Source organism: Mustela erminea, chromosome 13 (genome assembly GCF_009829155.1).
Source record: "Mustela erminea isolate mMusErm1 chromosome 13, mMusErm1.Pri, whole genome shotgun sequence".
In the NCBI taxonomy this organism is placed as follows: domain Eukaryota; kingdom Metazoa; phylum Chordata; class Mammalia; order Carnivora; family Mustelidae; genus Mustela; species Mustela erminea.
This window is the reverse complement of record NC_045626.1, coordinates 2098394-2124083: the sequence shown is the minus strand read 5'-3', so window position 1 is coordinate 2124083 and position 25690 is coordinate 2098394. Positions and strand designations below refer to the sequence as shown.

At 50.2% G+C, this 25690-nt stretch overlaps 1 protein-coding gene across 2 annotated transcripts; it reads left to right on the top strand.

The window, feature by feature from the left end:
* Nucleotides 1-36: 36 nt before the first annotated feature.
* Nucleotides 37-21963, top strand: GALR1 (galanin receptor 1). 2 transcript variants are annotated; one of them, XM_032311089.1, is made up of 3 exons: nt 37-1673; nt 6200-6265; nt 21750-21963. In XM_032311089.1, exons 1-3 carry the CDS (start codon nt 120-122, stop codon nt 21858-21860), a joined length of 1731 nt encoding a protein of 576 aa, XP_032166980.1. In that variant the 5' UTR covers nt 37-119; the 3' UTR covers nt 21861-21963. The 2 variants fall into 2 exon arrangements, with proteins under 2 accessions (XP_032166980.1, XP_032166979.1); XM_032311088.1 differs by lacking the exon at nt 21750-21963 and adding an exon at nt 13343-14387 and having other exon boundaries at nt 39-1673.
* The last annotated feature ends 3727 nt before the right edge of the window (nt 21964-25690 follow it).

The window sequence follows — 25690 nt, the reverse complement described above, 5'->3', positions numbered from 1 at the left end:
TTTACTAAACTCCAGGCTGCAGCGCCAATCACTGATTTCTAGGGGATGCAATTCCTGGGGCGGAGAGCGCTTTCAGGGACAGCGTCCCCAGAAGTGAGAAAGATGAGCGGCGCTGGTGGATGAGGAGGCTGCGCGCCCCACTGCCTCCCCGCCCCGCGCGCGCTAGAGCGCGCTCCGCTCCGCTGGGCACCCCTGGCTGTGCTGCACCCGGCAGCCGCCGCCTCCGCCGGACCCACGCAGGTCCGCACCCTGCAGAGGCTAGCGCGCGTCTGATTCCAGCCAGGCGGTGGGCGGCGACCCAGCCCTTTAGGACTCCTGCAGCCTCTGCGCGCGCTGGGACTTCTGGGGGGACAGGAGAGGCCCCCAGAGGCTCGGATTTCAGCCGGCTGTTTTCTACGCCTCAGCTGCGACTCAGAGGTTCTGGAGCAACCCCTCGGTCAGCCCTCAGGAAAGCGCCTGGAGAGCGATCACTTGGAATCCCTGCAAAAACTGCGCGGGGAGAGCAGGCGCCGCCGGCTTGTAGTGGCGGGCAGCCCTCTCCGCGAGCTGTGCGGAGCGCTGCATCGCGCGGACTGTGCCCGGGGAGCGCCGCGGGAAGGGAGAGGTCGCAGCAACAGGTGCAGGCGAAAGCCACTCCCGGCCCGGGGGAAGCGGCCGGCAGGGACCAGGGAGCGGTAAGGCGCAGAGGGGTCCCTCCACCTCTGCAGCTGCCCTGGCGGGTCTCTCTTCCCCGTCTTGGCGGCCACGCAGAAGGTAGCGGCGCCCGGGCAGAGGGAACCCCGCGCTCCCGGGACTGTCACCCCCTCCCGGGAAGGTACGGATCTGGGCTCCTCGCGGGCGGCCCCGCGCAAAGACGGTGGCAGGAGGTTCAGCCGCAGGGTGCGTGCCCATCCCGGAGCCTCAGGATCGGAAACTCGCCCTCTGCGTGCTGGGATCGGGACCCCCGGCGTCCTCCGGAGTCTTCCTTAGCAGGCACCGTCGCCGGCGCGCCTGGGCGCCCGCGCACCATGGAGCTCGCGGCCGGGAACCTCAGCGAGGGGAACGCAAGCGGGCCCGAGCCCCCCGCCGCGGAGCCCAGGCCGCTCTTCGGCGTCGGCGTGGAGAACTTCGTCACGCTGGTGCTGTTCGGCCTGATCTTCGCGTTCGGCGTGCTGGGCAACAGCCTGGTGATCACCGTGCTGGCGCGCAGCAAGCCGGGCAAGCCGCGCAGCACCACCAACCTGTTCATCCTCAACCTGAGCATCGCCGACCTGGCCTACCTGCTCTTCTGTATCCCCTTCCAGGCCACGGTGTACGCGCTGCCCACCTGGGTGCTGGGCGCCTTCATCTGCAGGTTCATCCACTACTTCTTCACCGTCTCCATGCTGGTCAGCATCTTCACCCTGGCCGCGATGTCGGTGGACCGCTATGTGGCCATCGTGCACTCTCGGCGCTCCTCCTCCCTGCGGGTGTCCCGCAACGCGCTGCTGGGCCTGGGCTTCATCTGGGCGCTGTCCATCGCGATGGCCTTGCCCGTGGCCTACCACCACCGCCTCTTCCACTGGGAAGTCAGCAACCAGACCTTCTGCTGGGAGCAGTGGCCCAACCAGGGCCACAAGAAGGCCTACGTGGTGTGCACGTTTGTCTTCGGTTACCTGCTGCCGCTTCTGCTCATTTGCTTCTGCTATGCTAAGGTGGGCACACAGGTGGCGGGCAGGGGCAGGGGCAGGAGCAGGGGCATGGGCAAGGGCGGGGGGCGGGGCAGGGCTCGGGGCCTGGGGTAGCTCCTGTGTCGCTGCGCCCCTCTAGGAGCCCCTTTGCCCTCGCCTGCTCCAGTTTTCGGGGCACCTCGGGTGAGAACACTCCCCTTTGCCCTCTCCGCAGCAGCGGCCACCACCGCTGGGGTGGACGGTGTTTGAGAGGAGGCTTGAGAAAGTCACGTGGCCTCTGGAAACCACCGCGGAAAGCTGGCAGGTCACTTCCCTGAAGTCCCGCCTCCCCTTGCCCTCCTGCCAGCCCAGCCCTGGATCCTGAGTTTGTCCCTTGAGGGACCGGCTCCCTGCAGAGGGATGTCCCCCAGTTTTAGCCACTCACACCCAGGACCGCAGGATCCAATCTGCGCCACTTGCTGCAGAGCCTCAGGAGCAAGCGAGGTGAGCTCCGCCAGGTGCCCCGTCCCCCACGATCCCCTCTGGTGCTCAGGGGTCTCCCAGGTCCCTTTCCCAGGCTGCAGAGCTGCTCTCCTGGCAACAGAGAGCAAACTGTATTTTACTGGAGGCTTAAGCTTGATAAACCCCAGTGCTAAAAGACTATTCTTCACAATATCTTGACCTTCGTCTCCAGAGACTTGGATGGACAGGTTTCAGTTTTATTAAGAAGGGTTGTGTAGACAACATGATGTGATTCAGGACTAAATCCCTAACTCCCCTCAGGAGTCCCCTTAGTGACGCCTCTGGTCCAGCTACCTCTCCATCCTTACCAGGAAAATTGTTCCACCCTCCCTTCACATAGCATGGCAGAGCTCATCAAATTTAATAACACTGGGGTTTGAAGATTATCATGCTGATCAGTCTTCAACTTTCTGGATACACTTGTTTGTGCTTGAGGAAGAATATACATTTAATCACGTGATAGCAGTTCCTGGGGGTAAACCCCAGCCCCCCAACATATTCTGGGAGTGTCATCACCAGACAACATCCTAGCCAACTTCTGAATTTCCCAGGGTTTTATTTTCATCTTTCTCTGCCTCTCTTTCTGTCCCTGATAAGGCAGTGACTCTGGGTCCATGAGTAAGCAGATCACAGAGGCAACACTTACTTACATTCAATTCATAAAGTATTTTTCTCAGCAAGAGTGTTCACTCTAAGCTCCCTGGTTTCTGTTTTCCTCTGCCCCATATCATCTATGTAGAGTTATGTCTGTTTGAATGCTTAGAGTTTTGGATATTTGAAAGGACAGCCAGCATCAAAGGGTTATATATAAAGAAACATGGAGGAGATGGCGCAAGATGGGGCATTTGGAAGATAGCTGTGGCTTAGCTCTTTGTGGAACTAGCTGGTGTATTCACTTAACCTTCTCCAAAAGAAAAAGAAAAAGAAAAAAAAATGTGGTTCTACTAGTGCAGTGCTCAGCCTGAGCAACTGTCTCACTCGGTCTGCACAAGCCTGTCAGGGGGAGCATCAAGGAAAGGGTTTGGGAGGAGCAAAGCAACTGACCCATGTTATGAAGCTGATAGATGGTTCAGGAAGGGTTTTAAGGCAGTTTCCAGTCTCTGAGGGAGGACCTTGGCGGCATGAAGCTCAGGACTAGAAGTGTTCTTAGAATATTTGGTGGTGGATTCATAATCACCTGAAGCAGAGCTGAAGCGTACTCTTCTTTCACTTCTCCAAAGTTTCCGGATCTTCTTCTTTTTTTAAAAATTTATTTTCAGTATAACAGTATTCATTATTTATGCACCACACCCATGCTCCATGCAATCCGTGCCCTCTCTAATACCCACCACCTGGTACCCCAACCTCCCACCCCCCCACCACTTCAAACCCCTCAGACTGTTTTTCAGAGTCCATAGTCTCGCATGGTTCACCCCCCCTTCTTGATGAAAATGACTGGGCAAACTTTTAAGAAAAATTAGGCTACATTTCTGTCATCTGAGAAGTTATAAAAGTCACACATAGGGCAAAGTTTCAAAATAGTTTTAAAAATTTCAACAAATGCAATGCATTGGGGCACTTTTTACATGGAAATAGTTTGCTGTTAAGCATAACTAGAAATTTCTTTTAAATTCAAGATAATATTTGCGGATTCATTCCAGGGCTTGAAGAAGAGCTTACGTGTTGCTTTCTAGCTGCTTCTCTTTGCCTCCATCATCAAGGAACTCTGTCTGGTCAGCAATTCTTCTTCCTGAATGTTAGGTTCGGGGTTAGCTGTTTCTCCGGGGCCCAGGACTGATGACCACCGCGAAAATCACAATTGACTGAAGAGTCACCTGAGATTACACTCCCCCCCCCTTTTTTTAACTTGACAAGGAAATCGCATTCTAGCATTGCTGTCTACTCCCCAAAACTTACGACTTTGTATAGAACAGTTTGTGCCTAATTGTCCCTGAGAAACACACAGAATGCCCAGGCTGGCGTGTGCTTGCGGTGCTCCCTTTTGCACGGGCTGACCCCCCTTCTCTTCCCTTGGAGGGAATTCTTGTTCAGGACATTTGCCACCTGACATGGGGTCAGGCACTCTTCACGTGCCTACCTGCCAAATTTTCTTACATCCCCAGAGATATCTGGTGCCCAAGGTGACCTTGGCTCAGGTTTGAATGTGTGCCCCCTACACACACTGTTAAACATATAGAATCACAGAGTGATACCATCATGACATCGCCATCTTTTAAAGAAATGCAATTAGAACCCATCCTGCTACCTTTGATGACAAGACCTCATCAAATGTATACATCAATATATGCATTCTAACATATCAGTGTGTGCTCACAGTATGGGCTATTGAAGGGAAACTCTGAAGAAAACTATTAGGGTATTTTCTCCATTGGCCATTCAACAACATTCCGCAGATGGCTGGAAGCCGCTGAGATGGATGCAATGAATTTGTTGGAGGAGGGAACAGACCCTCAGGCAGCATTATGAAGCAGATGACATTTCACTTTTCTGTTTGGCCACCCCTCTAGGTGCCCCTTTCTGGTTTTGTTTTGTTGCCTGTCCCCTGTTCTCCCTTCTTGCCTCTCATCCTTAATGACCAGTGTCTTCCTGTGGTCTCTTGCTGGGAAGACTGCCAACAAGGAAACTCACTAGGCCCATCCTCTCCAGACAAGATCCTGCAAAAGCTCTTACGTTCGGTCCCTGGAGCCCCAGTTTCTGCTGGCAGAACCGTTACGTAATCTATCATCAATGTATTGAAAGTGACCCTAAATGTTACTGCACCAAGTGAAAGGCTCATTTTGTTGGAGGTGACGCTAAGCCACTGCAGGGCGTGAGAAGTGACTCAGTAGGGCTGAGAATTTGGAGTCAGAAATTCGCACCACAGCAATGTCTGCTTAACTACCTTAGAACTCATGACGTTGGTAGATAAATCCTGTAGTTTCTTAATTAGGGCATCACTGGTCACTCTAGAAATCCCATGTCTAGCTGAATGCAGCAGACTTCTGCAGTAAGTCCAAATTGATCGCATTATTTCCATGCCGAGGTGCTGGAGGGAAACAAGAAAGGGTCTGGAACATAGTTTCTACTTCTCTCCAAGCCTCAGTTGGCAAACTACGAATGACCCAAAGCCCTCAGCCATCCACAGGTTAGTTTTTCCTTAGATGTTCACTCAGATGGTGTATAACAATGAACCCCATATGAGTCTGCAAGGTTGATTTGTTGTGTAAGACCGAGCTTATGTTGTAAATTCCTGTATAACCCGAGTGTTACACATCATTTCTCCTGAGTATGACACTGGCAAGAAAAGGCAAAAACAGTTCCCCTGATGAACAAAACCAGTATCTCTCAGGAGATCCTTGGACAGGGAAGTTAACTGTGAAACTTTGCTAAACCCTCTACAAATCCCCGGAGAGGCTGAGTCCCCCACATGTGATCTGTCCAAATGCATGGCATGGTGGGCAGAATTAGAATAAAGAACTCAAGGGAAGCAGGTGGGTGGGAATTTGCTGTAAGGGGCCCACGACAGGAACACAGAAGGAATCAGTGGACGCAAGCATCGGCCTCATGGGAAAACTCTCAGATTACATCACCTTGCTTTGCTCACTTGCCTGCTTTCCCCGTTGGATGGTGCAGTGGACAGAGCTCTCTGGTCTTTCCACATATCTGGGATTGGCACCGCTCTCGACAGACAGCAGGGACAAGATGATGGTTGAGATGGAGAATATTGAGGAAACCGAGGTGGAGGATAGACCAGTGAGGACGTGTACATAGGAGCAGTTTGGCACTTTGTGGACAAAACCCCGGAGCCACATGAGCCCAGAGTTTCTCTGCAAACAGATGCTGTGACCACAGACTGTCCCTGGATCCTCCTGAATCTTAGAGAAATGGTGGCAGGTGCCAGGTGGCACGCATTGCTACTTTGGCACCTTTTGCGCCTTTCGATTCGAGTGGGTTTATAAGATTTTATAAGCAATGTGATCGCTAGGTCAGAATGGCAAGAATTGTCCATGCAAAACAGACAAGGAAGTGTGGGCACGAGGCCAAAGGTTTTATTAATCTGTGTTTTCCAGGTCCTGAATCACTTGCATAAGAAGTTGAAGAACATGTCGAAGAAGTCGGAAGCATCAAAGAAAAAGGTACCTCTGTATTCTGTATGTCACATTCCAGAGCTCAGTTCATTTTCATTCCTAATTATCCTTCTACCCACCCCTGCCTGTGACACTTAGGTTCCTTGGTACAGACGTTTGAAAGGAGCCTCCGACCCTGAGGCACAGGGTAGGGATGGAAAGTCAGCCGGGGAGGGCATCGCAGGGGACCAGATGCTGCATGCAAACGTAGAGGGAGGTTTGGAGAGGTGAGGAAACAGGTGGTTTCTTTGGATTCTCTTTAGGAGGTGTGTTCTGGGTTGATTGGGACAGAGGGTAGAGTTGCTGACATCCATAATTTGCCCCAAACCATTTTACTGTGTATTCACCATTGGTGACGTGATTCCAGGAGGCTCTGGCTTACTGTCTTTTCAGAGAATGTTACTTGAATCTCTTTCCTAAGACCCAAATTCAGACACGTTGCCCTCTCTTCCTTCTGGACTGATGCTGACACTCTTCCTCAGGGGAGATGGGGGAGGGGCCCCAAGGGGACTTCTGCCCACTTTTGGCTTTCTCATCTCTGCATCCTGATGTAAATAAGCTTCTCCTGAGTCATAGTAAAGCATCTAACATCCTGGTATTTATCACAGCTCCCATTCTGAGAGAAAACTACGTCACAAGTCAGGATTAATCTAACTCTTACACAGTATCTGTAGAACCTCTGATGTTACAAAGTACAAGAAGAGTATCGGACAAGATGCTTAGGCAGGAGATTATCGGCAGGCATTTTACCCACAAGTATTAGTCCTAACACTGCAAAGCACCTTGTTTGTCCTTCTAAATATGGACGTTGATCAAGGGTGCATAATTGGCAGAAATAATAGTTTAATTATATTTATATTTAAGAATTCTACTTAGAGCACCACTCTTCCTGACTTGCCTTGTTTACAATATGGTTGCAAACATGCTGCTCTCAGACTTGGTGAGAAGCAGTGGTAGGAACCGGGCGAAAAGGCGGCCATGTAGCCTGCCTTCCAGATATGGTCATGGAGTGTTTACGTGATGCTAACTGCTGAGGAACAGAGACCGCAGCCTAAGGCAGCAGACTCCCTTCTCTTTCATCCGCTGATCCGTCCTACGTCTTCAGGGTCATGTAGGTTTTATTTGATGTTATCGACAGAGCGTTCCCTTGTGTGAATGGAGTCATGGCTAAAGCTGGTGCTTTCCTTCTGTCTTCAGGGATGTTGTTGTGCTGGGCTATTTCCATCGTTTTAGTCTCCCTTTTAGTTTGTCCTCTGAGCCATGCGTCTCCAAGAAAATGATTCATTACAAACAATTAAGAATTGTTTGTCATCTCCCCTGGGATAGTTATTTATAGAGGCCCTGGCCTCTGGGGGACGGAGCTGACCCGGGACTGGAAGGGGGTGGGGTCCTCTGCAGTAGCCCTGCAGGGGCACAGCCGGGCTGAGCTCAGGGGAGGCCAGGGAGCCTCAGCGGGAGGACCTGGCCTGCCGAACTCCCGCCAAGTGATGCCACTGGGTCATGCCGCGGGCTTATTAGTGTGGCAATCAGACCCTTCCTTCGTACTGGCTGCCCCTTCTCTGTGGGCAGTGGCTACTGTCAGTCCCTGTATTTGGGAAGTGTTGCAGAGAAATGGTGGAAATCCCAACGAGGAACCAGGCCATGGAAAGAATGAAAATAGATGGTGTAGGAAATAATTGGAAAAGCTTGTGCATTACAGAGAAAATCTCTACAGACTAGTGGAACAGTTTCTGTGTTCAGTTTTGTAGATTCACGTGTGTATGGGATGGATGTACATACGCGTGTGTATACGCTTGTGTGTGTTTGTAGGTTAGATATGTGTGTGTATGTGTTATGTCTATTTTCTGTGTGTACATAAAATGTGTGTATGTACGTGTAAACATACGATTATATGTGCACATGTCCACCGCACACGTATGTCGTATGTATTGTAGATCACATGTAAGTGCACATGTGCGTACGTGTGTACAGATGCGTACAGAAAATAACTGTTATGTATGTGTGTACATACACACACGTACACATGCACACACGCGTACATATACACATATACACGCCTTTATTTTACGTTTACATGTATGCGGGCCTGTCACATGCACGTGTAAATATTGTTGTTCTCCTAGGAGGCGCAGTGTCCGGAGGCGGGAAGGAGGCGTTCTCGTCCCTTCTCAGAGCCTCTGACCCTAACAGCCCTGAGCAGATGTCAGATCTCTTTTGATCCTTTTGATTGTCTCCTTGTTTGTGGAGAACAGATACGGTGTGGGGCCGGCGGTGCTGCGCGTGCCCGTGTCCGAGCCCGAGGTGGTGCGCGTGCCCGTGTCCGAGCCCGAGGTGGTGCGCGTGCCCGTGTCCGAGCCCGAGGTGGTGCGCGTGCCCGTGTCAGGGACGGGTAGGAAGAGGGCACAGGGCGGGGAGGTGGGGGAGGGGAGGGCGAGTCTGCGAGAGACGCTGGAGCAGATGTTCCCGGGGTCTTGGCGCCGGGCACTGCCCGAGACAGATGTTCCCGGGGTCTTGGCGCCGGGCACTGCCCGAGACAGATGTTCCCGGGGTCTTGGCGCCGGGCACTGCCCGAGACAGATGTTCCCGGGGTCTTGGCGCCGGGCACTGCCCGAGACAGGCGCTCTGGGTCCCTCCGCTCGGGTGCGCGGTTCGCAGACCTGCTTCTCCAGGTGGGGGCAGCCCCGGGCCTCCGGCCGCCTCCGGCCTCGCCAGGGCGCTGCGCGCAGGTGCAGGTGGTCGGTGGGGCGGAGGGCGAGGCCCTCCCGGACGCACACGCGGAATGGCTACTCCGCATGTCTGCGGGACCCCCGGGAAGGACGAGACCCCCCGCAGAAACAGCGTGTGGAGCCTGCGGTGGTGGGAGGCTCGGCCGCACGAGCCGGGTGGACGCGGAGGCCGGAGTCGGAGGGAGGCCGCAGGCCGGGCGCGGCCCCGTGTGCGCGGTCACAGGGGAGACGAGAGGCTCCTGCACACCCGTCCCAGGGGGTCGTCCGGCACCTGCCCCCCCCCCCCCCCCCAAGGAACTCCGCAAGCGCTTGGTCGCCGTTTATCCGTGTAGGAAATGCTTTCCGTGTCGTCTTCTTTTGGCCGCGGCTTTCTTCCCGGCTAAGCCCCGTTCGACGCGTCGGGAGTAAGATTCTGGGAAGAAGAACAGACGCCTTTGACCAGGCATTTCTCTCAGGAGGAACAGGGAGTAATAGTTTTTTAGATACTGTTGGTAGAAAGAGCAAAAGAAAAAAAAAAAGCAGGAAACAAAAAACCAAAACCAAACAAAAAACAAAAAACAAAAACCAAGGTTATGAATACCCAGTCTCAAGGGTAACGAGTCAGTACAGAGTGTTTTGTGTATGGCGTTAAGGGAGGCCTTTCTCTGTATGAGCAGTTAGCGCTGGGATTCGATCTGCTCCCGGAGAACCCAGGGCAGTCGCAGAGGCGCCGCGCGGAGCCCCATCTCTGACGAAGGCAGTGACGCTCCAAGAAATGAAATCACGTAAGAGAGGAAAACCAGTCAGCCTCATTCTCCACAGACGGGAATTCTCTCGCAACACGCGGACGTTTCAAAGAGCAGAACAAGGAGCTTCCCCCAGTCCTTCTGAGGAAAAAGCAAGGTTCAGCCTGAGGCCGTCCACACGGAGCAAACAGGGTTCCCTTTAATCTGAGACGGGGAAGATAATGGGCTTTTGTTGCCGCTTTTATGGGCTTCACCACTGGTTCCTCAAACCCACTGAGCGTTGAGGAAAGGCGGGTTCCTGGTACATTCCTGCTGGGGAGGTGTCTGGTGCCCTCACCATCCGCACCGCACTGTGGTGGGGACTCAGAGGCCTGGGTTTTCACAGGCAGTGTCCGGGGTGATGATGGACATGTGAGGTGTCTCGGGTCTGGGATTGTCCGGTGCGTTATTCTGACCAGAGCTGCTGCTGCCGCCCGGGTTCAGAGTTGGACGCCACCGGTAGTGACGGAGGCCACCGTTCTGCCGTGGGGTCCCCTTTCCGGCAGCCACATCCCCTCAGCTGGGCCGGGGTCCGCAGGCACCTGCACGAGGGAGACCGAGGAAGACAAGCTCGTGGCTGCAGTGACACCGGGACGCACGAGCCCGACTGTCGCTGGGGCCCAGGACCGGGGACCCGGCCCACGTGCAGGGCGCCGTGTGGATGGCCGCTGCGACGGCGTCAGCTCTGCGAGGGCAGATGCTCCGCGGGCAGGGAGAACCCGGGACGTCTGTGAGGGGCAGCCTGAGCGCGGTGCGTGCGGACGAGCGCCCTCTCTCCTTCTGGGAACAGCCTTCCATAGTGCGTAGACTTTATGTTCGTGCCCAGTAAGTCTTCCCTGAGACCTACTGTAAATTGTAATCCTCTCGGACTCAGGGCTGTGGGGAGACCAAGAGAAGAGCCTCGTTCACGGTTCCGGGAAGATGAAGGGAATCACCTGACATTAAAAGGTAACTTTGGAAGGAACCGCAAACACACATACACGTAAAACACGCCATATCCACGCACATTACCTCGGTCCTAGCGACTGTGACACGTTACGATCTTATCAAGAAGCCGCCGGGTCTGCTTCTGTCCTGAGCTTGGCCCTTGGTAGAAACGTCCTGAACGAAGCAATGAAACGGGATACGCAGCGGGTGTTCATTTGGTGAAGGAGAGAGATGTCCTCGTTGTCTTAGAAAGAGACAATGTGTTCTGTTCTATTTATAGGTATAATTATGTCTCGATTGTTTTTGATTAAATCATCTGGGAATGGAATCTCTCATACGCTAATGGATACGTGCTCTGATAGCTGACGATCTGCTAATGTATGGGAACAGGTTTCTTGTTTGCTTTGCGTGTCCTGCAGTAGAGCGGCTTCGATACGTAATCCTGCTGTCCTATGCAAACAGGCTGTCGGAGCTCACCAAGTTGTTTGAAGTGTTCGAACGGACGAGGCACAGTGAGAATCATTTCCTCGGGGCAGAATGTCGAGGCCCAGGGCGGTTACGTCATTTCCCTAAGGAAGCACAGCCAGATTACGGCCAGCAGGAGTGCCAGGCTTCCACACCCTCCACAGGGCCTTGAGAAGATGAGCAGTCCTGCCCCTCCTGACGCGCCTGCCCTGAAATCCCACCCTCCTCCAGCGTCTCTGCCTCCACCTGGTCACCGAGGGCCTGTCCGCCAGCCCGTGTCTCTAAGGGACGTGTGCTGCCTGTGGGTTTGCTGCTGGCAAGGGTCCTGTGGGCATGGGCGGCTCGCTGCTGCCCTCCTGGGGGGTCTGGCCTCTAAGGTGGGGCGGGGGAGGGGGTCGTGGGACAGGGCTCGAGGCAGCATGTCCATTTGTGGTGGGACAGGGATGTCCTAGGATGGAGCCGCCTCCTGCGTCCTGCCCTTGCTCTCTGTGAGAACGTGGCAATGAGCGTCCCCACACTCTTAAACCTTCCTTCTGTCTCTGCCTGTCTTCCCAACACTCCTTCGCCTTATCCGCGCATTCCGGCTGGTCGCCTTTCTCTCTGTGCACAAGGGGAGGCTCTGGGGAGGTCAGCGAGAGGTGCCTCCTTACCTTTGCCTGTCGGGGCCGCTGCGGTGACCGGTGCTCCAGACGTACATGTTTCCAATCCACACATTCAAGCAACCGGGGCTCAGGCTGAAAGGGAAGATTGTAACCGTCAAGCAAGGGGCTGAGAGCCTGTGTCTCTCATGTCCTCCAGATCCCCTTCCCTGCTGGTGGTGACCTGGGGGCTGGGGCAGCCAAACCCGGGGGGGGGGACACATCCGTGCTTGGTTCCTTGGCCTTCCTTGAAGGCCAGGTGACCAGTGTCTTCTGAGGCTTTGATTGTCTGCTCATGTGCCCTGATGCTCTGCTTTCCCAGCAGCCGGGTGGAGGGGGGGCGGCGTGGTGGCGCAGAGAGGGAGCTGGGGTTGACCGCGATGTGGCAGGCGGCAGGCGATTCTCTCCCGTCTCAGTGGTAGAACGTGGGTTTGGGACCACGTGACTGGGCTTCCCACTCTAACCTGGCGCTGGGCTCTGGAACACCAGGCACCTGTCTTGACCATTCTGAATCTCAGTGTTCTTATCCCAGACCTGTGATCCTGACGGGCTCTGCTTCCTGCTATGGCCAGCGGTCAGGCAGTGACATTCCCAGTTGCCCATGCCTCTCCCGGTGCCCCTGTGACCATTAGCAGGCAGGACCCTGCTTGGCTCCTGAGCCACCCTGTTGCAGGAGGGGCAAATTTTTCAGGAAGGAGCCAGATGATTGTGTTGCATTTTAGTTTAAGAAATATTAAGAGACCCCATTTTCGTTTGAAGCCATAGATAGAGTGTTTCCAACCAATCACAGCATTACTATGTCGTTGTTGCCTTTCAAACATGTACCAAATGGGCTGCCGTGAAAGACAGGAAAGGCGGTCCTGAGGCTCAACCCAGCCCACTGAGGAGGTAAAGCGCACACACGAAGCGGGAGCAGAGGGGAAGCTGGAGGCAAGGCTCTCTTGTGCCGAGGTCTGTAGTCAGGTGCGGTCTTCTTCCATCCCGTTTGGTCCAAATCTCAGAGGAAACACGTGGGTCCTGCCTCTGCCTCCAGCTGTTTTCTGATTTAGGGGCAGCAAGGGAAGGGTTTTACGCAAGCCAAAAAACGGGGCTAGTTGACCCCCAGACAAAAACTAAGACGTGTCTGGAAGGCATCCGTGTGTTGGGGATTCTCACTGTAGAACGAAGAGAGATAAAGAAACAGGCGGTCTGACGAAGTCGCCATTCAGAGAGGGTTCGAGCGCTCACCCGAGCTGCCTCTCAGTGACTCTGCATCAGCGTGTGCCCTGCTCAGAGCTTTGTCGGTCTAAAAGTCACAGTGTTTAATCTCTGCACAGTTAGAGTCCCACGGCCCAGCATACCCTTCCGGCAATCCACACGCGTCTCCCATACGTGACGGTCATTCCCGCAGAGGTCCTGGACAAGTCCTGGACAAAACCGTGGTGCGAAGTCACGGCCCGCACGGAGGCACTCGGCGTCTGACTCCAGGGCGGAGCAGAGGAAGTGCCCTTAGAGCGCGTGGGGAGCTCGGGGTCCTCCTCCCGCGGTAACTGACGCATGTGCCGTGTCTCCCTCTTCTTCCTCTAGACCGCGCAGACCGTTCTGGTGGTGGTCGTGGTTTTCGGGATATCCTGGCTGCCGCACCACGTCATCAATCTCTGGGCTGAGTTCGGGGTTTTCCCGCTGACCCCCGCCTCCTTCCTCTTCAGAATCGCCGCCCACTGCCTGGCCTACAGCAATTCCTCGGTGAACCCCATCATATACGCTTTTCTGTCTGAGAATTTCAGGAAGGCCTACAAGCAGGTGTTCCACTGCCACGTTCGTGGCACCTCGCCTCTTAGTGACGGTAAAGAGAACAGGAGTCGGGTGGACAACCCACCGTCCACCAACTGCACCCACGTGTGACAAGGGTGCTGGTGACGCTCGTGGGCTTCCGTGCACGTCACCATACAGCGATGGCGAGCAAGCGGGCAACTCCCGATGCTCACAATGACCCATCCATTTTAATGCGATTCCCACTTGGTTTAAAAAAAAAAAAGTGCTTTGGTCCATTTAGGAAATCTCTTGGTCTAGTAAAGATTACTTCTATATTTTATTTCAAAAACAAAAGAAAATACCAACTAGTTTTATGTCTCTACAGAAAGGAAAGTTCAACAGAGTTCCCTAGACACATTCAAGTCTTCACAGGATAAAGGATCAGGACCGCTAAATACAGGCAATCTGCATTATGAACCAAATTTATTTAGAAAAAAACATGTATGTGTTTATTCTTCGATTTTAAGAAAAGAAGTAATGTTCTAAGCTGCGTGTTTTAAGATATGATCATGGACACATGATGGAAGTTTTACCTGAATTTAATTTTTGTGGCCATTTGCACAGAGACACGTCTCTTAAATGGAAGCGAGACTTTGCCGAGTTTCTTTGCTCAGGCTGTGTTCATTCCCACCTTTAAACAGGGAACAGGGTTTCTGGGGCCCAGTTGCAACCGCGTGTGATCATGAGGTCCGTTAACTATCCCCGGAGGCCAGCAGGGCAATACCCTGCGACTCGGGGTGGCAGCTGTGGGCACCGTCCTTTAAACTATCCTGTGATGTACACTTTGTAGAGTTAACCAAAAAAAAAAAAAAAAAAAGAAAGAAAAAAAAAGAAAAATCAGGGGAAAATGCCAAATGCAAGTATTCTAACAGTGGAAGCTTCAGGTAAGATTTGAAAAGGAAACTGGTCACTGCAGTTTCATAAATCTTCTTGCCGGGGTGGTCGTTATGCCTTGAATGGAACTGAACCAGAGTTAAAAAATCAGTCGGCGAGGATGCGGTGTAGGTACTTTCTCTGGGGCTGGAGAGAAGTCAGGATTGGTAAGCCGCGTGCAGCAGGCGCTCGCCACGCCTGGAGAGAATATTTGACGTTGATTCAGGTGACATTTCGGGGCTGGTATACCCAGGGACACATGCTGTACAAACAGATGCTTTTCTCATTAAATTCTTCGTAATGTTAAATGCACATTTTCCCCAAGTATTGCCTTCTCCAGAAGTGTTAATTTGAGGATAAAATGATCACTAGCTGAATTTCAAATAGTTTTCATGACAGCTTCATATTTGTTTATGTTTACAATGAAAAAGTGGGATGAAAAGATTAAATTATCCCACCTTAGAAGAGTAGTTTTCAGACGGCAGGACTTGGACAGGTTTTAGGAGAATACAAAAACAAGAAGACTTTTTTTTTTTTTAAAGGGTTTAGCATAACGTACACCTGTGTAAAATCAAGATTCCATATGAAATCTCATATTTTAGGAAAAAAACTCGATATATGTGTTTGCATGTTAACTTCCTTAGCTTGTGAATTGATCGTCAGTAATCATACCCCTCCAGCAAACAGAGTTTATGCCCGCGATGGGACAACTGACTCTCCAGCCAGAAGAGGGAAAGTTCTTTGACAGGACGGGCAATCACGAGCGACCTGTTTAACGGCTGGGAAAGCCGTTGCGTGTCTGCATGTGAGTGTTTTAAAGAACAGCTTAAGTCGTTGGCGAGTGGACATTGTTTGCACTTTATTAAATACAGCAGCGGAAACATTGTGTCCTGACGGAGATACCTCATGTGCTTTGTGGGACTTGAAGCTGCCGTTGCAAACGCCGAACCGGTTGTGTGTCGACTCACACAGCCGCAGGAGAAGTGCCAGAGGTCCTGGCTGCCTGTGACCTTGCCCGGCTGACCGAGACTTCCCACACCACTGCCGTTCCTCGGTTTTCCTCCTCTGATTCCTCCACACAGACCTGGAAGCGCAGAAAGAATACAGGGCCCGGGGCTGCGTTTTGCAAGCAGCCTGTGGACGTCGTGCTGCCCCGTGACGTGTTTACTGACCCACACTGATTCTTTGGATCCTTCCCACGTGCTGTTGGCAGGACACAAGCGAGAGGCATCCTTGGCGTCATCACTGGTCCCTGGGAAGCCCCTCAGGTGCCGAGGGTAGATGCAAATCCCTTCCTCTTGGGGTCGGAGCGGGCGTTTCTCCTGCCGTCGACACTCGTCGACTTCGGAGCACCCGTGACCGCGGTGCGGCAAATGTTGATGCTGGTGATCACGCACGCCCCGCAAAGATCTGCCGCTCTGTCAAGCTGTCCGCCTGGGGAGTCCCAGAAGGACGGTAACAGACTGCAGTCGCCCGGAGAAGTGTCCGAGCGTCTCCTTCCTAGGGGGCGGTTCTTCTAACGTATCATCCATGTGAGCAGATCAGAAGCCCCTTTGCTTGCTTCCCACGGACACACTTTCTCTTGCGACAGCCGGACTCCAGGCGAAATGCTCTATTTGCCTTTGAAGTCGGGCTGCTTGGAAACCAGGTTTTTCAGGGGGACTTCAAAGAAAATTGATGTTTTCTCCTTTAGATTTGGTGCCTCAGCATCCCAAGATGGTGGTTATTTTTCTGGGCATTCGCTTTCCCATTTGCAGACTGGCTCTGGGAGGTTAATTAGCCAAATTGCTGGCAGCTCCTTACGTACATGCCCCGGTGTCACTCTTCTGAGAACAGCGCCGTGGTTGGGAAGCCTTTCCCGCGCTGCCTTCCCAGGAGATCTCGTCGGTGGACGCTCTCTGCCGCTCTGACCGTGTGCGTTGCTCACAGGCCGCTCTCTGAACATCTGAGGCACATAGTTTCGCGTTTAATGCCATTGTTCGATGCGCACACGGAGCGTGAAACAGTCCTCTCCTGCTCTTCCTCCGCCCACGCCGTCTCGTGCTGCTCTCCACCCTGGCGCGCGTCCCGAGTTTCTCCCTGTGATGTTGACGTCGTGCGGTCCCTCCTTGGACTCCATCACACCGAGTGACGGTGAAGACGGAGGCGTGCAGAGGGAGCTGCAGGAACCCCTCGGGCTACGAGCTGCTTGCGAGTCAGCTGTCACCTGGGGCCCGGCAGGGGACGGCACTGACCCAGCGCCTCGGACGTGTGGAGACGGCGCGGTTCGGAGTGCCCAAGTGTTAGCTGAAAGCCCCCCTCGGGCTTCTCGGGAGCCGGGAGAGGAGCCCCCTGGGCCTCCGTCTCCTTCTGCAGATGCCCCGATGCTGGTGAGTCCCAAAACGCTCCTGCCGAGCCCACCCTGCATTAAATATGGTGACGGATGGCTTCACCATGTTCTTGCTTGAAGGGAATTCTTAAAAGCATGTCCTTAAACCACAGAGTCATGTAATTTGTGTAAATAATCAATGTGGCTACTTCCTCTGGAAACTTGTCATCTAAAATGTATAAATCTGATCTACACTGACCGCAGATGTCTCCCAGGTTTTAGATTTGTGAGTGGCTTTCTAGATAAGGCAGTCATGTTCTTCTTGACCACGAAGAAATGTTGTGTATTAGGTTATTTGTCAGGTGGATGTTAATGACTCGTTTACATCAAAAAGCCATAGAGAGCACAAGTGACCTAAAACGCTGATGGTTACTGACTGGGAAGAAACAATTACAGGATGCAATTATGCCTGATTTGATACAGTTTCTAGGTTTTTTTCCTTCACAAGTGGAGAACGTGAGCCTGAGGAACAAGTTCGCACACAGACGTCTTTGACGCGGGCTGTGTCCAAGGAGGGCGGGCCGCGTCCTGTGACACATCACCCAGGGAGCTTCGTTTGCTTTTCTTAGCCGGACAGGTTCACTCACAGCTCTTTAACGTGGCCGCCCTTCTGGGATTCAGAGGCGGGCAGATTGCTTTGATTTGGCAAGAGCTTTAGAAACAGTGGCAGGCCCTGCGCGTGCGCTTCCCCGAATGCTAGATGCTGCTCACCGCCGGCTCCCGGCACACGCTCCGCGTGCCCGGCCTCCAGCCCCTGTTCACGTGCATCTGAGGACTCGGGTGCTGTCCTGGGTGCAGCTGCACCAGGAAGGGTCATCCTGGCAGGTGGAGAGGATGCTCTTAGCGCTTCTGTACGTTGTGGAAATCACCACAGCTGGGCTGCCTCTGTCTGCTCCAACACTGGCTACGTTTCCCATGTTTAAACAATTGTATGGAGAACTGGTCCTATGGTTAAAGGTTTTGATGTCACTTTTGAGGTGGAAAGCCTTGTCCTTTCTGGTGGCAAATACGATTTCTGCATATCTCTGGGTATGTTGTGTGAATCCGAATTTCCAGCATTAGAGAGGTCTCACCACCAGCTGCTGGAAGAGATTGGAGCTGGGACCCAGCATTTAAATCCCTTACTCTCCGGCAGTGGTAACCTATCAACTAGGGCAAATCTTGGGGTCCACTACGGGCTTCTACGGAACACCATGCACTATAGCACCTTATTTCAAAAGATTGAGTATTGACTGTTAGAGCCGAACGGTTTCTGTGTCTTTGTCCTGAAGACCACGGAGGATCTGTGAAGCTCTCTCTCCCCCTTTGGCGAGCTTGTTTTGGGTCATCAAGGTAACCTGCCATCCAGCGGGTAAAAACGGGCTGGTGCTGGGGCTGGTGCTGGTGAGGAGTGGATTGTCTGGGAGCCCTTTACAGCGTGTCAGCTTCAGAGCTGGCGTGAGGCACTGTCCAGGCATGGGAAAGGTTGTGTCTGTGTGGCCAGGTGCACCTGTCACCGGCACTGCTGACGTGGCAGTCGATGTAACGTGTTTTGTGGTGACGGGATGAGTGTCAGCCCCTAGGACAAATTTGTGAAGAACCCGCCTATGGAGCTTAGGTAGTGGGGTCCCAAAGGTGACACGGGAGGCTCCACGATGTAACAGGCGGGGCTAGTACCTAAAGGATCCCTGGAGGTTCCAGAATTTGGAGAACGTCCCCCAGATGTTGGGTGCTGAGCCTGCTCCTTGGGGACCTCAGGCTCCATAGATCCTCAGGGCTGAGCACGGAGGAGGGAGCGGGGCTGGGCGAGCAGATGCCAGGCTCCGCTGTGGTTCCGCCAGAGCCCACCTGCCTCAGGCCGGCTCTGGATTTACATCCCGCAGGTGGAGACTTAGATACAACTAAAGCAATGCAATTTGTGATCTTCCAAATTTGTCATTGTTGAGGGATCCCTGAATGGCCAACGCTTTTCATATCTTTGGGTTTCTTTGTTGTTGTTGTTGTTGTTGTTTTGCTGGATTCATGACTTTCTCCCGGTTACCCTATGAGTATTTCTCCCTTTAACAGTGGAATGTCAGAAACAGAAGCCTTTTTTTTTTCTTTTAGAGATTATTTATTTATTTATTTATTTGACAGAGAGAGAGAGAGAGAGAATGAATGAGAGAGAAGCAGACTCCCCACTGAGCAGGGAGCCTGATGCAAGGCTTGTTCCCAGGACCCTGAGATCATGACCTGAGTCGAAGGCAGAGGCTTACCCCACTGAGCCACCCAGGCACAGAAGCCACGCAGAAACAGAAGCTTTAAGAGAAAATGACTTTTGTAAGGATCACAGATGACCATTTTTTTCAGAGAACTCATGCTGAGGTCCTCTGTGGTGCTGATTCTGGTGATGTCACAGCACAGGAGCTCCCGTCACAGCAGAGAGGGGTCAGAAACAGGCAACTGGCCGCAGCCACGGCAGCTCTCCTGGGCCCCTCCCTCTTGTTGTGCAGGACGAGTCTTCCCACCCTGCTCTGCAGCCCCCGCATCTGCTTCGCTAAGAGACCGGAGCAGGGGAACGGCCTTTTCATGAGCCCCAGGTTAGCAAGAGCGCTTTCTGATTGGCCATGACTGAAGATGAAATTTAGCTGAGCTCCTTGGGGCACAGAACCACCAAAGTGAAAGGGTCAGAATCCAATTATAAATGGCTGTCTCGCCAATTAACCTGCTAGTGCGGGCGCTGCTCGTTAAACTGTCTCCTTTCAGAAACGACCAAGTCCGAGAAAGCAGAAGTGCGGGTGTGTGCGTGTGTGTGTGTGTGTGGTCTATGCTGATTTTCACTGGAAACGTTCCCATCTTGTTAGGAAAGAAATATCATTGTGAACACGTAGATGCGACCCATTTTGTCCAGCTTTGGCTAAGAGAAACTACTGCTTCCTATGGAAGGCACATCGTTTTTCCGCTCAAGGGACTGTTGCTGTTGTGTAAACGTAAGGTAGTGACGTGGATTGCAGGGGTGCAGCTCAGGGCAGGAACCTTATCCTACTTACTTATCCCTGTAGCCTCAAGGTCCTTGGGAAGCCTCACAGGGAAGATATTACTGAGTGAGAGCAGATGCCTCATGGGTGATATTTTCAAAACAGGGCTAATGTGGACAAAGAATTAAATCTCACAATCCTCTTTATATTAAATCAGTTTATAATTTAGGAATATTTGCAACCTGAAATGGACACATAAGTATTATTTTCCATACATTGAGTTTTCCAAGTGTCATGTTTTATTGCCATGTATTTCATAAAGATTGAAGATTTGACACTGAGGGTTAGAAATGCAACATCTCCTTAAACGTGGTTGGGAAATCTTTTAATTTCTCAATTTCTATCTGCCTGTGTGTGGAGGAGAGCTGTGCCTTGTACAAAAGGTCATGGACATTAGGGTCCTTCAGGGAAGGTTTGGTTTAATTAACCCTGCTGGTCAGCTGCTGTTGGAAACGCAGTCTTTGGAGAGCCTCACGTGTAAAAGAAGACTTGAAAGGGATGAACATTGCTCAAAATGGAAATACGTTGGAATAAACTGGGAATTCTGCCAAAGGTATTTATTCCTGATGCTCTGGGCTCTCCCTAGAGTTGTGGTTCTCAAACTTTACCAAGTATCAGAATCTTGTGGAAAGTTTAAAATAGATTACTGGACCCTACCTCCAGAATTTCTGATTTGGTTGCATTTGGGGTAGAGTCCCAAGATTTGCCTTTCTAACAAGCTTTTTGGTGCAGGTCCAATGACCGCATTCTCAGACCTCGTTCCTGATTTGATTGGGTTGGAGTTGGAGCACAGGCGTCTTTGTAAGGCCACAGGCAGCAGCCAGAGTTCAGAACCGTTCAAGTGGAGTGGATGACTCGTTGTGTGTCTGAACCTCTGTGGTTCCATGAGAAGGAAATTGCTTATGTGGGGCCTAAATCATTCGGATTTTATTGTTTACATGGATCAGATTAATGAAATATCCATTCAACTATCATACTAGCCTATCTGCAGAAACTTAAAAATTTTAAAAATGTGAAGGAGTTTGATAACTTACATGTAAGGATTTCAAAGATTATAATATATTTTCTCTTCCAAAACATAGCTTGGTGGAAAGGAACACCTGTACTTTAATTTTGTCCCCTCCCCCCAAAAGAGAGGAGTGAATATAGCATTCCAACTGTTACATGTGAATTTTTGAACTAAATGTTTAAACTAAATAAATGTGTGTCTGTGCAGCTGCTAATTTTTAACTACATTATTATCTCTAAGAGATAAATGTAACTTCTCTGTCTTTCAAGTTTTTCAATTGTCTCCTGATAACATTGTGGTGTGGATAAGGAAGAAAACCCGTGTGTATTGACTTTTTCTTTTTTATTTCACTGGTTTGTTTGCTTGCACACTGCTGTGCACATAATGAGAGCGTGGGTCTTCTTACAGCAGACGCTGTTACCGCAATTCTCGGACTTTGTTTCTCTAAAGTATGTCTCGTCGCCTGTACAGCCAGCATGAACATAAAGTGTCAGTTGAGCATGAACACCCATAAACTTCCCAAGCCAAACCCAAAATGGAGCTCACGTTAATGCGCTTGGTACCCGAGGTAGCGCTCCCAAATCACTCAGTGTTCTGCATGGTGTCTGGGTGGAGTTTGTGGTTGGAATCAATTTCATGAATTGAAAATAAAATTTGTTCCTCAAAGTAGTCTTCCTTGCGAGTATGCTATTTTCCAACACAGTAATTAGCCCGTTTTGTCAGGCATTTCCCTAAGGACAGAAATGTAATACAAAGTGGTTCAATTGTCTTAGTTTCCCTCCCACGGGGCGCGGTTGTGGAAGATGCGCAGGAATCGTGTTGGCCGAAGACGGACAACTATGTCGGTGAAAGCTTTCTCCCTTCCCCTCCGCTTCCTCCGGCCTCTCTTTCTTCCTCTTCTTCCTCTCTTTTCCTTTCTCTGTTTTTAAAAAGCTGCTGTCCATTGTGTTTGAAAACGGCACAAGATTACAGCCAGAAATTGTCAAGAAGAAGGAGCCGCCATCAACATCGTCCGGACATCCCCTCGGCGAACAGACACCGTAACGGGGGATGGAAGAACAGGATGGGGGGGAGGAGCTTCAGGAAAATTGGTTTCAATATGCATTCTGCCTATAAAAAGAATTATTAGCTTAAAAGTTGCTTGAGTTTAATTGGCAAAATACAGAATGAAGTAAAATAGGGGGAATCGCTTACTTTCAAAGAGTTGATCCCTTGAAGTCAAAAACTGAGATCATGTAAGGTTGATGGGAATTAGACCACGTGGGAACTACAAATACATGTAGATTTAGACAGTGTCTAATTACCTGTCTCATACAAAATTATTTTTTAAAAAATCTGATTCTTTATTTCAGTTGGTATACTGTTTACCAGTTGGGTTTTTTGATAAGATCTCTTATGAACTCTTCATTCGGATTCATCTTGTCAAGTAATATTTTTCTCCTCAGAAGTTCTCAAAGGTGCTGTATTCCAGAATTATTACATGTTGGAGAAGATTCATTTCTTATCTTAGTACCTGGAAAAAAGTCAAATATGAACTTATTTCATTGTAACTTAATTTTCATATGTATCTTTAGACCCAGGTCAAAATTTTGATGTTACTGAGAAGAAGTCGGAAGGCAAACTGATTTTCACCATTTTAGATAAATTTTTCCCCCATTTGGATGCCCATTGCTTTTTAAAATGATTGCTGTCTGGTATTTTCACCAGGGTGTGTGTTCTCATCACACTCTCATGCCTGAGTGTTCTTCACAAACTGAATTACGACTCCACAAAAGTGGAAAGGATATTCATACTTTCCTAGCCAGATGATTTCCAGCCTTTTGGAGTGTAAGGATTACTTTTGAAACATAAACAACTACCAGACTTTTATTATGGTAATTGTGTTTTCAGTGTATATTGATAGAGAAAAGGCAAAATGAAAAAAAAAAAACGGAGAGCAAATTACAGGCTAATATCTCTCATGAATACAGACATGAAATCCTCAATAAAACATTGGCAAATAGTATCCAACAATGTTTAAAAAGAGTTACACACCATGACCACATGGGACTTATTCCAGAAATGCAAGCCTGGATCAGCATTCAAAAATTAATCAGTGTAATCTACCACATTAGCAGGCTAGTCAAAAAAATACTGCAGGATCATAACCGACATAGAAAAAGCATTTGACAACATCTAACACCCATCTATAATTAAAAGTTCTTAGCAAACTAAGAACAGAAGGGAACATCCTCAGCTTGGTCAATAATATTTACATTAAGCCTTACAGCTTACATCAGAGTTAATAGTGAGAGGCTGAAAACTTCCCCCCTTAGATCAGAAAAAAAAGGATATTTGTTCTTATTCAACAAAGCATGGAAATCCTAGCCACTGCAGTAGAATGAGAAAGAGAAAGAAAAGGCATACGACCGGAAGGGAAGCATCAAACTGTATTTGCAGCCGATACGATTGTCCACGTAGAAAATCCCAAAGAATGTACCGGAAACCATTTGACCTACGAGTGACTTCAGCAAGGTCATGGGATACAAGATAATACACAAAGTAGAAATGAGAAAACCACTACAGGGAATCAGTGATATATTTAAGTGACTTATATTTTGTCAATCCCAGTACGACTTACCTGCGTTTACGCGCATCCCGTGCATCCGCGCTCCACAGACGGACATGTAACCTGTTCAGCGTGCTGACGGCGCCCTTTCAGACTGTCTTGACCACTGGGGAAACTCAGAGCTCCCTACATCAAATTATGAGACTTGTTCGTGCTCCTAAAATGAGGGTCTTGGCCATGGTTAGGCGTTTAAATATCTGAGCTCGGTCCCTGGATTTGTCCAGTCGGGTCTCCCCTTCCCATCATCTTCCCTTTGCACTTTTTTGTCATGATTATAATTTTGAGGGACAATGAAGTGAAATCTATCCCGAGTCCAATAATGCTTTTTAATACTGTTTGCTCTGTAGTGGTCCTTATGGCCAAATCTGTGGTGCTATGGAGGGGTGCATAGTACCTTCACTTTCCTTTCTACTTGATAAATGTTTATTATTTTAGTTAGTAAGAGGACACTCCACATTTCCCTTTGGGTTACATACACACATTTGATAAGATTTTCTGTACAATGTAAGAGAACGGTCTTTATTCTTTATTCTTAGGAATTGTGTCCAAGGTTAAGATAATTAAAAAAACCCACAAAAATTATTGTAATCACGATACATGATATCAACAACATTAGTGGGTCATTTATTCTTCTTTTAAGTGAAAAATATTGTACAATTAATAGTCTTGGGAATTAAGAGAAAAGTGACCTCAATAAAAAACATTTTTAAATGGATATCCCAATGACCATTTTGCCCAGGCATAGGTACAGCTTTATGACATAGTAGAATATCTTTTAAACATGGAAAAAATCCAGTGCTAGTGGTATCCTGTAAAGACTTACGTTGAGACACAGGCATTGCAGTAGTGCACCGAGACCCCTCAGTGAGAGCGCGTCCCAGCAGGGCATCTTCTCTGTTCTGCTGTTTTGGCATCACAACCTTTCACCCCACTCGGCGGTACCGCTGTGTCTGCCAGGACTTAGCAGTCCCGGCAGTCCTGTCTTGGGCCGTTCACCCAGCTGTGATAGAAAACCACCGCCAGGATGGCTGCTAAACAGAAGAAGTTCATTTCTCCAAGTTCTGGAGGATGGAAGTCCAAGACCAAGTCCCTGGTTGCTTTGGTGTCTCCTGAGGACCCACTTCCGGTTCACAGACTGCCATCTTCTTGCTCAGTCCTCGTGTGGCAGAAGGGGCAAGGGAGCTGTCTGGAGTCTCTTCGATAGGATGCTAATCCCTTAAATGTGGGCTCCATCCTCATGACTCAGCCACCTCTCTGATGCCCCACCTGCTAACACCATCACGTTGGGGATTAGATTTCAACAAATCAATTGGCAAAGGGGCACAAATGTTCCGTCTATAACATCCTCCTTGATGGTCAGGGCCTGACCTGCCATGGTTCCGTGTTCTCCTCCTTAACAGCATTTTCCTCCTCCTCTTTCCTGCACCCCCACCTTGCAGCCCAACCCAGCATCTGGGTGATTTCAGAACCACCACTGTGCTCATCTAAGACCCTGCTGGATGTGTTCATGAGTCAAGGGAGAAGGCAATCCCTGCCTATCCCTCCCACCCTTGACATCTACAACCTCTCTTATGTAAATGGTGGGTTTTGGATGGATTCAGGAGACTAGCACTGCTCTCTTCCCTCCTTACCCATAAGTAACCACAACACCAGGGTTTCCTGGTGGCAGTGAAGGGGAGGTAAGTTCTCTCATCTGGGAACCCTTGAGTCTAGGACATTGTTCCTGCAGAGATGCTAGAGCTCATGCCTGCTAAATTGACTTTCAGATCTAAGATTATAATTGTAATTTCTGACATCCAGACTAGAGATATATCCACAGATAATCTTTTGCAGGTGGTTATCTTTTTTATGGCTCTGTTTCCCCTGAGGAGTACATTATTTTTAAAGTTCTCATTGTATAGACTTATAGTAGTAAGCTTAAACTTCTCATTTTTTACACTATTATATAAAATGATTTAAGTGTTTTTGGGCAGTAATTGTGAGAAGAGAAAATGTTTGTTGACCCTTGCAATAAAGGTGTTACTTCATGCACGTGCCTCTCTAGCATCTAAAGCCTAACTTAGGGGGTATGTGCCACAGTGTCTAATCTAGATGTCATGTGTGACATCATTGAAAATGGCAGTCAGGACCTCCAAAAAGCCACCCCTCCTTAAAAGCAAAGAAAGCCCTGACAAAAATGGTCAGAATCAAGTTTTTTGGAACCAAAGTGTTGAAAGCCAAAACAAAGAGATACTCTTTGAAGCCACAAGAGAGATGTAACTTACCA